The sequence below is a fragment of the Mya arenaria genome, chromosome 14, assembly GCF_026914265.1.
Source record: "Mya arenaria isolate MELC-2E11 chromosome 14, ASM2691426v1".
Taxonomy (NCBI): Eukaryota; Metazoa; Mollusca; class Bivalvia; order Myida; family Myidae; genus Mya; species Mya arenaria.
The window spans coordinates 33,802,756-33,814,134 of NC_069135.1; the positions used below are offsets into that span (position 1 = coordinate 33,802,756).

General features: G+C 33.7%; 1 protein-coding gene across 1 annotated transcript; it reads right to left on the minus strand.

The window, feature by feature from the left end:
* Positions 1 to 352: 352 nt before the first annotated feature.
* LOC128216698 (hemicentin-1-like) lies at positions 353 to 10,949 on the minus strand. The gene is made up of 7 exons (XM_052923342.1): positions 10,805 to 10,949; positions 9,004 to 9,164; positions 8,625 to 8,778; positions 3,646 to 3,825; positions 3,269 to 3,364; positions 1,837 to 2,091; positions 353 to 1,377 (listed from the first exon to the last, which is right to left on the minus strand). The coding sequence occupies exons 1-7, from the start codon at positions 10,875 to 10,877 to the stop codon at positions 1,274 to 1,276; spliced, it is 1,023 nt and encodes a 340-aa protein (XP_052779302.1). The 5' UTR covers positions 10,878 to 10,949; the 3' UTR covers positions 353 to 1,273.
* Positions 10,950 to 11,379: the final 430 nt, after the last annotated feature.

The following is an 11,379-nucleotide window of genomic DNA, read 5'->3' on the forward strand; positions in this document are numbered from 1 at the left end:
TGAGAACATAAATTGATCGAAAGAATCTTGGAAAATATCAGACATACACTTCAAACAAGAACGTCTGTTAGTCTTTAGGCAAATCAAAAACACAATAAAGGGCAGAAACTGGCAGCGGTATGCTCATATGGTTTTACAAGAGTAGTGCTGTCGTAAACTACAGTGTGTTTATTGATGTCAGAAGATGCATCTGAGTTACAATCTTGACCCACTGGATGAATTCATAAAATATCACGTTGCTTATTTACGTTCGTTTTGTCAACTCACTTTGTTAACATACCTCCTGCACAATATTCTGCATACTTTATTATGCAAACACTGTTGAACAATTTTGAAAAATAAAACAACCATGTTTGTGCGAAAAAAATGTATTTAATATGTAAATATCATCACAATATGACAATGGGGCCGAAAGACAGCCTAAATATCACATCAATTTGGGCAATAGTTTAGTTCAACACCAGTATATCTTCAAATGTCATGAATGAATTTCACATTTACTTTATGACTTCAACGAATAAAATAAAAAAAAATCAGTATAGATTATCATGAAGGACATTTTGGTGCAAGCTTCATATCGGCTACATCAAAATACAAGTCTATCTACAACATATTCAAGACTTTTTTACGTAGATCTTAACGTGCTAACCTACTAGTTGTATTCCCAAACATGCATGAAGTTATGTACAGAAATATTATCTAGTTATACCAATTATTACAAATTTTTGAAATTGACCAGAAGCTACAGTTTACAGCTTTCTTAAGAATTAGCCTTTTTCTCTTGAAGAAATAAACAATAGCCGTTCAAGCATTACCAGTAGATAAAAAGCTAGCAGTGTGCATGAACACATGAAATGGCGACCTAACCAAGTCAATTTATATGATTGTAACAAAAGGCTTTTATACTTTTTCATAACTCATAATTTAAGCAAAATTTGTCAAGGGTTGCGAAAGCATACCGAGTAGAAGGGTGATCGACACAAAGTGGCAAAACTGGAAGGAGAAGGTCAGCCAGATGTGTAAACAAGGAACATGAAAATTTTAACCACAAGATTTGAGTTAGTGTGAGAAGCCAATCGATATGGTTGCAAGAAAAAACTAAAAAATACTTGTATTCTTCATATTATCAACAATAATAAGTAAAATGATGACATACAGGAACACTCATGATTCATGATAAGCCTATAAAATGAAAGGATGAAAGTGAATGGAATGTTTCAAATAAATAATTATAAAATATTACATTTCTCACTATTTTCGTAATAGATTTAAGTTATTGCACCTCCAACATTGCACAATAAGTTATGATTATGCTGGCTAACAACTCGAATATGTTTTTGACTTTTCCACCTGCAGCCGTAGAAGTGAAATGACCATCTGAAAAAAAATGATGAATAATACTAATTTTACAAGTTAAAGTGTTTACAAACAGAAGCTTAACCTTCACTTTAAGCTTACTCTTTTAGATTTTATAGCAATGAGATTATACTGTTTCTCAAGAGAAGCTATTTCCTTTAAGTGTAAAAGCACCACGCATGCGAATTGACTAACATATTGCTATAGAAGTTCTGTGAGCAGTTTTAATGAATGATGATAGTCAATCATCCTAATTATTTATAAACATAATTAATCATGGCAAAATATTGTTTCATAATATTCCCTCAAAATATGTAACGCTCGCTTACGTTCAAATCACAAAAAGTATCTGGCAAAATAATGAAACCATACCAATAAGATATTTTCAATTTGCTTCTAAAACCCACCTTAAGATCTTAATTAAAACGGGCCTCATATTCCAAATCGATAAAATACAACATTACTCTTTACAATAAATACCTTTAATATGTATGTCAGCTGATGCATTGTAGGGTGGATGTTCGTTCATTGCAAGGCATGTATATGTACCAGAGTAGTTCTGATTGTAAACAACAACACTTTCTCCCAGCATAACGTACAAGGAGTCAAAAGTGCTATTTAATTGGTTCCCATCCTGTTCCCACGTGACATTTGGATGCGGAAAACCGGCTACATTACATTTAAGTGTCAATGGCCTTTGATTGGTGCTTGCAATGTTGTGTATTCTTGGTCCAGCTGATATGTAAACAAAAAACAGTTACTGCTATCATTATGGAAATTGCTTACGGCATTGGACCAAAAGGAAAAGAAAAAAACAATATGAAATCACCTTAAAGTGCTAAATATAATTTTTATTATCCCGTCTTGGCTTTGGTTTCAAACCAATTATAACAATCAGTTTCCTTTTCTTCCAGATTTAAATCAATCAAATGTTTATTTTCCATTTTGGCTCTGGTGTTTTGTTGCGTACTATTTCTCCAGATTCTGCCTTAAACATATATTGGCTTAACACATGTGAGACTAGCTAGGCAGATTCCAAATTATTATACAGTTAATTGTTTATGTAATTTAGTAGATCAATTCCACATGGCTGTTTAGATAGCCGATGATTTTACATATACAGAGCAAATGGAATGTTCTTTTTCAGCAAGTAAGGCGCTTTTTTTAAAATAAAGCTTTTGAATTGAAATTCATGATCAAAATCTTTATGACCTTTTGTATATTGAAGGGTATTATTTCAGGTATAATTACGGATTGATTCTTGTTTTACATTCGTTTATGCAGAATGAACCCTCTGTCGTGATTTTACATTTACATTTCCCTTTTCATTACTAAATTTTCAGGGATAATAAATAATTTGGGTTTAACGATTTTTGCGTTAATAAAGAAAAATATATTTATTTATTTTAAATGAATAAGTGTTTTATATCTTTACGTGACCCAGGACTTTCTTGCGAAACTCTACTAACAAAGGTCACGACAGATCGACCAGTTCATGCAAAATGAACGAAAATTCTATTGTACAGAAAATCAAGAAATAATGTAAATATTATGAAATCAGTTTTGGAATGTAATATATATATCATTCATTTAAAGGTTTCAGTTTTAGATGTCAAAAATGTGTTTGTGGTTAAATTAACATATAAAATGCTTAGAATATAACATTTAAATTCTTACTCACACTTACTTAGGTATTGATTTACCATCAGTTTTGTCAAAACATCCCAACGCCCATACCATTATTAATTTCTTAGACTGGAGGAGTGGTACCTTCTTTACAGTCGGTCATATGAGGCATAAATGGAGATGTGATTTACAAGTGATATTTTATTCGTGTTTATAACATTGAATGGCGTATATCTAATAATTGACTTTCATAATGAAACTAATTAGTATGGCCAAAATACATTACCATTCAGATAGACAGACGTGAGGAACATTGTTTGCGCTTGAACTGTCTGTGGATAGAACATAGCCGTGCAATTGTATGGTCCGATGTCGGCAAGTGCTTAAATGAATCAAGGGAATGAGAATATATTTGCTTATTTTGAAAATATATGCCATATTGCATTTAAGCACAAATTATTGATAAAAATACACTGCGATGTAAAGAACAGTTGCTTTAAACGTAGGCTAAACAAGGTAAACTGACTTTATATTTGAATGTCCGACTTCTCTAATTGTCCCTGTAAATATCATGTTCTATATCATTAATATAGTGATTCAGGCGCCCTGCCATTATACCATTAAAGGATAAGAAATGTTCAACCCAGACAAAACGTATCTTACTTGGATTTTCGATGCGTAGTGTCCCATTGTTTGATATGTTGTATCGATCGCCGTGGAGCCTAGCACCATTCTGCCTGTACCAATAAAAATCAATAGGAACTCCAGGACTTAGCCCTTCCAAAGCACATCCTAGCCATACCTCAGTTGCGTTGTCTAGGTAAAGAGCATTTACGCGAGTAACTGCAAAAATAAAATATCAACATTAAATTATTATTATAATAATACAAGTTGAGTTGAGTTGAGTTGAGGGACAAGCCCAGTAGTCGTAAATTCAAAAATAATCCCTAGAGGCACAAGCCAAAGGACCCAGATGACAATGAACTATAAACACAAACATATAATAACATGGCATACACAAATGCAAACACCAAAAACAAACTAACACCACATACATACATATGTAAGACATGATATTATTGAAACTCCATTTCTTTTGGGGTGAAAAGACCTTGGTGATCACTTTGAATTAAAGAATCCATACGGTATATTTTTCAATCCGAGAGGACGAGCGCAACCATTTTCTATCCTGATCTGTTCATGATTAAGACGGATATTTGTATAGGTTGTTTCAGTAAAACAGAAATGCAATTTTTATGAAAGATTGTGTTTTTTATTTATATATGAATAACACTATTTTCTGCTCTGGGTTATTGTTCATTGTTGAGGATGTATTCATAAAACCACAGGTATAGCGATTGGTATGCGGGCCAATTAATGCCAGACAAGAGTTGTAGCAAACAGAGAGTGAAGGGGTTCTAGTACAAACGGTCAGTTATAACCGTTTTATTTGCCACTTACTTTAAATGTCGATATCATTCCTTGGCAATGTTGAATATGTGCCAGAAAACTACATTTGAACAATTTCAATGAAGGCTTTTCTTTCAAACAATCGAATAATAAACATGATGGTATGTCAACACAATTATACCTCGTGCACCAAAATGTCTTTTTAGTATTATCAACATTTCAGTCTGGCTGCGCGCATATTTTATTTAAGGAGATCACTGATATATGACATCATTACTCGTCATGTGACATTATCCAAAATACAACTGCTGTTTTTTTGCGCCCTTAATCTAATCACCTTGTGGTCGCACTGCTATTTTAAAATTGAATCTATCAAACATGGACCCTTTTGGTATGATGCCAAACCTCGAGAAAAAGTATTGTGTTTTGAGTTTCCATTTAGTTCAAAAACACTTTAAGATCTAAACAGAAAGATAATTTGACAAAAGGACTAAGGGTTATTACAATCATCGCAAACATGATGCAAATTGTTGTTGTTTAAGAAAGAATAATGGTGTACCCATGATATTTGGCTTCATTCTGGCTTGACCCCGCCATGTATCCAAGTGACGGTAATTCCAAGTCAAAATGAGACCACTCTTAGAAAATGTTTGATATTTTAGTAACTGGAGTTTATTTAACTCAAACTGTGGTTCCACATGATATTGTCACTTTGATCAATCCTAATACGCATTTATATGGCTGCCTCGACAAACATATCAATGTAACGATCGAGTCCTAGTGATGACATTACCAATAGTTATTCTCTCCTTATCAAATTCACATAATATGTTGATATTTCTAATTATTAAAAAAGATACAATATGTGGCTTTTTTGGCTTTTTTGTTTCCTTTTGGGTTTGTTTTGAAGATAAACTAAGCTGCTCCAAGTGTGAGAAAAAGAGAGTCAAGGCTCATAACATGGGCTGATTTGTTTTCTTCAGAGTGTCATATTATGTAAACAAGTACACTTGTAGAATGAGCGTGAAAATGTGAATCATCATGTTTTAAAATATGACGTTCCTGAATTGATTAAATATAAAAATTCCTTTTCCCTGACTTTTCAAAACAAATTAAAGTTGAATTTAAAAATATATTTTTTTATTTCAGTATTTGGCCCATAGTGTGTTCTCACAGCGAGCAACATAAGCAAAAATCAAATATATTTTACATTACATATTTTATATTATCAATATAACTGCTAGCTATCTAAAACATTTATCGTATCTAGTAGGTCTTGTCTTAAAGAGTTATATCGAAAAACATTTCAATGGTTTCATCTTGCCGCTTAGACATTTCTGCTCATCATTCCACAAATACCCAATTCAGCAGTAGAGTGTTACTGTATGTAGTTGTATATGAGGTTTTCTCCCACTGATATCGTTCTGCACACTTAGGCATACTTGAAACAGTTGCAGAACTCACTATTGCAGATCCCTTTTTATTTCAAAATGTTTAACCTAGCTCTTGTCTATATTAAAAGGTTATGCATTCTGTATAATTGCTCACAAAAATATATGAAAACTCCTTAATATGTTTGAATGCACGTGCTTCTTTCTATAACAATATACATATCAAACTCTCTTCAATAAAAAAACACGAGTGTTACCTATCATTAGAAGAGTAACTGTTAGAACAATAGAGCAGATTTATATCAATTGTACTAACTCATCTGGCAGCACATAACCCTTATAATAATTCCCATGCTCTTAAGTATGTGTATGCCAAACCTATGTAGTTTACCTAGTATACACACTATCTAGTGGTTCTGTTTACGATGTGACATTTATTCCATAATTAGCTTAGTTGTACAGTAATACTGCGATCGCTCGAGGACGCTGGGTCCGAGCTGAAACCTTGAGGGAACCGATGTTTCGAACAACCCGAGTTTCAATTTTCCAGTCTGTTATGAAATATCTTTCAGCGTATTTTAAGTTTGAAGTCGTCAAACCGATTGTTTACTACGACACCGATTATGTGTTGCTTTGTGGAAATCACTCATATGTTTAAAGGCTGTCGTATACGAAATGTAAAAGAAATAACAATTATTAATGAATAAATAGTAATGTGTTTTTTTACAAAAAGCCCATTTTCTAAACAAGCAACATTCAAATATGACAGTACATATTATGGCATAAGTCAGATTTAAGTTTAGCAAAATCAAGGATTACTGATTGGCGCATCTTGTCTGTCTCGCGAAACTGTTCAAACTCATAATGAACTTATCCAATGCCCTTATCAATGCCCGTTCGGGACCAAGCTCCGACCTCGAGTGACTGCCGGTTCTCGAACGACCGCCTGATCAAACGACCGCAGTTTTACTGTATAACAGTTATGCCATACGACACTAGATTTGATTTTACGTTCTATGTCTTTGGCGTTTACCCAGTGCCATTAAACCGGGTTTATGTTTAAACTGTTTTGCTACTGAGCTTGTTTCTGTAGCTTTTCGCATAAATATTGACCCTGCAACCTGGTTCAAATACACATTTGTTTGCTTCGCACACATACTTGTAGATATTTGAACCTCATAACAAATCATATATATGAGTGAGTGGGAGAAAACTGCTTATACTAAACTGTGAAAAAGGGGTATTAATGAAAGCAGGGGCGTGTCCCGGATTTGACGTTAGAGGGGGCGTAACTTAAATTAGGGTCGTCACCTTTTGACTTTTGCGCCACCCTCAGAACCAGAGTATATTTTGTTCAAAATGGTGGAGAATAGGGGGTTCTCCCTTAAGAAAATTGTAACAAATCTAGTCGAAAAGGGGTCATTTTGAGCGTATGTCATTACTATTCTTCTCCGATAATAACATAAGAAGTAAACTTGGGCGATTTGGAATCCGCTAGTTGAGTGCATAAAAAAGTAATAAGATGCCTAGATCATAGATTCTCTGTATGACAAACTTATTTCATGGTTGTTAAATTTAAGTTATGATAACACAGGCATTTTACCTTCTTAAAAACAGATCAAGTCAATGCTTTTTAATGTCATTTTTCCTTTCTTTCCCACACTGACATACCGAGCGCTTTATGGCGCTCAAACACAAAAGATATTGGTAAACAAATCGGGCCATCAAACAAACTGCTGTGGCTTCAACAAATTCCTAGGCAGCCAGACAAAATATTCCCGTTGGTAAAATGTTGGAGCGCTAAAAGAAACTGAAAACGTGTTTTGACGCCAAAACATACTGATTTGTTTGATAACATCATTCGGCACCCAGACTTACTATACACACTGGTTAAAAAGTTGAGATCTCAAACAGACTGTCTTGACTGAAAAAACGTTTTGGACACTGGATTTAATACACCCTGGTGAAAGGTTCGAGCGCTCAAACATTTTGTATTGACTGAAAAATAATGTCTGGGCGACCAAACAAACCTTTACACATTGGTAAGATCGAGTGCTCAAACAAAATACATCCCGCTGTAAAACTGGGCACCGAAACACACTGTATACACTGGTTAAAATTCAAGCTCTCAAATGAACTTCAATGGAAAATGATTATGGCGCCCAAACAAAATGCCTTGACTGAAACAATAATTGGTTTTTCAAACACACAGGTAAATTGTTCAGGCGCTCAAACAGTTTGCTTTGAATGAAAAAAATATTTGGGCACCCAAACAGACTGTACACACTGGTTAAGTTTTCACTTGATCAAATTGCATTCTCTGTTAAACTATTTTGCGTCAAAACAAAGAGTTCATACTGGTAAAATGTTCGAGCACTCAAACTAACCGTCTTGGCTAAAACATATATGGGCGAAGAACCCAACTGACTATAATTGAAGAGATATTGAAATTGGATGCTTATTCTTGATGTGATTTGTAAATATATTAAACTTCATTAAAGGTATATAAAACGGACAAAAAAGCGAATCCTATCAGTTAATATTTTACTTTTATGGTAAAAATGGGTGATACATTCAACTCGTCATCACGCTTGTTTATGATATTGAATTAACTGCCTACCACAAATGACGAAAAGCAGAATACATTAGAAACCACAGGGAGGGGCTTTTTCAGATTGCTGGTTACACCACTTGACTCTTATCCAAGATACAAACACAATCCTTAACCGTTTTAATTAAATATTATCGCATATATGGGTAGGGCAAATAAACCTATTACAAAAACAACGATAAACCATTTGGAGTATGTATATTTGTACTTGCAGCTAATTTGTTACTGACCTTTGAATACAATGACATTGATGGAGGCTTCAATGTTTCCGGACTTGCAGGCAAATACACCATTGTCAGTTGGAGCCGTGCTGTCTTTAACTAGTGTCTTTATTGTTTGCCTTGTCCCTATAGTTGCATTTATCATTCGTGACTTGCTAGTAATCTGAAAATAATGGTACGATACCTGCTGGTGAGTCATATTTTGATTTAGTAATGTGACGAATGTAATGCTTGAATTATTAACATTCCTCATTGATTGTTCCACGTCTGCTGGTAAAGGCTCGATAAAGCAGGATGATTACAGTGCAATTGTAAATTTATATTTCCTGTTAGCATGTCATTTTTAACATCAATATAAATAAAATGGTAACGAGTTATATTGTCATACCATGTAGTCATCGTCGTTGTCTAGTGTGACAATTTCTCCATTTTTCGTAAAGTATGCACTTTGCGCATTTTTATTATTATCGTGGATACAATCCAACTGTAGACGATTTCCCTCCGCTATCACCAATTCGGAAACTTCCGGGGAAAGTCGTATTTGCTCGCCTAAAAGACAAAATTTCAGTATAAATATCAGTAGCACCTCAGGAAAAATGAGGCCAACGTATTTATCAATCACTCTAGTAACGTCCTTGAGCATAAGACTTCATATATGTTTTCGGTGGTTTATAGAGATTAAAGAGATTTCCAGTGATTTAACTGTTTGAACTGTTTCATATTTATCACTGTTTTGAAATATTTGCCCATTCTCACGTCCAAATCAAAAGTCAGCGCGCACAGGGTTGGGACGCAATTTCGAAGATGTTATTTTTGAAATGGCGTTATGTTCGCCTATAATTTTGCGCGCTTTTTTATTTTTCATTTTATATACTTTTAAGCATATATTATAGTAAACAAAAAGTTACGTTTAAGGTAATATCGCTAAACAGTTCACCTCATGAACACCAACAGCAAAAATTGCACTCATGGTTACGACATTCCTGAAATATTGCCTTTGATGGTCACTCGGTGAAATATATAACGATCTTACACAAACCATTATCCTCACTGTATTTGAAAAGTGGAGACCAATATAGAAAATAAGGAAATCCTATTATGGAAGTAACTGACTAGGAAATAGGGACAATCTATAATGAGAGTATTTGAGTAGTAAAACAATTCATATCTCTCTGAAAAACTTCCTTGAATATTTACGAGGCAATAAAGTCTGAAAGTGATTTCCGCTTTTTAAGTTGTATTTCGTATTAAAACACTTGTGGTATTTAAAGATTTTATCGCGCTTATTTGGTAACGTGTTTCAGTCTCCTAATTTCATAAGTATGCTTAAGACATACGTAAAAATGATACAGACATGCAAAACATAACAAAGTATATGCTAATGTTTTATCTGTTATGCGTTATGCGGTTTATTCTTCTTTTCATTAAAGTTTTACTGGTATCATATAACTCCTACAGTCGCGGTGTAGAATTGCATTTGCGATACATAGTCTTTTTTGCAAACTGGCACAGGGTATTTGCCAAATCTTGATATAATTCGATACACCCTTTAGCCAACAAAGTTGTGTCTATTCCGTAGTTAGAAGAAAAGCCTTTTGAAGTGAGTCAAGCGTCATTGGATACTGCCAGACAATGATATTGATCGTCATGAACGCCATGAATACATTGAAGAAACGCGTAGAAATTAACATGAGAATCAAATTTTTTGTCATTGAAATACGCATTATATTGCGTTAAATATATAATGTAGTAGCAGAATAAACGTCTAAAAATATTGCAGTCAAGAGGACAAGACTGAATTAACATTGTTCCACTGTATCTCCAAAAAACAACACTGATACCAACTCGTACTGCATTGTTAGACAAAGAATGTGTCTACTACGCTCGATATTAGCTTGTAAAAATGAATAGTTGTATACCAAACATTTATAACTAACGAAACGGTTTATATTTATATTATATACCCTCAAAAGCTCCATGAATCTTCCTTTAAATGAAATCGAGCTTTTTATGGACTTATAAAAGCACTACATATATAAATGAACATTTTATTGCACAAGAAATACAATTTATACACATATTTGAACAAATTATTTCTATGATATTCACTTAATATAATGTTTGCTCGACAAATTGTCATAACCTAGCCAAAATCATAACTAATTTACGGTATCATGAAACAATCTTACCTCTACATATTGATGTTAATACATTCATAAAGAGCACAACCATATGAAACACAGCTTTCTCACTATCCATCATGCAGAGTGAAATGAACGCTACAGGGAACAAATCAATGATGCTGTTAAGTCACATGTGTTTCGCGTTCATGTAGCCTTGAGGATTGAGTCATGCAGTATATATTATAGCACACGATGCATGAGGCAATTACGGCAATTTGTGACGGGGTGAAATGTGTCTTAAATAGGTTGCTTAAAGATGCACTCTTACTCCTAAACCAGATTTACCAAAATTAATAACATTGTTTTAACATTAAAAAAATGATGAATAAATGTCGTAAACAATGATTCTTATGAAGAAAACCGAGTTTAATTTGAAAGAAATGTGAATGAAACACGGTATTTCTACCTTATGAGACGATAGTACATCATAGTTAATCTTATAGTATTCAAAATCATTGAATCTGTTTGCGCTTTCTTCATTTAAATACACGGTTACAAGCCATATACGGTTACAATCTTGTTATCAGTAATTAATATTTTCCATTAATGCATTACTTAGTAAGTAGTTTAAGGTTTATCAG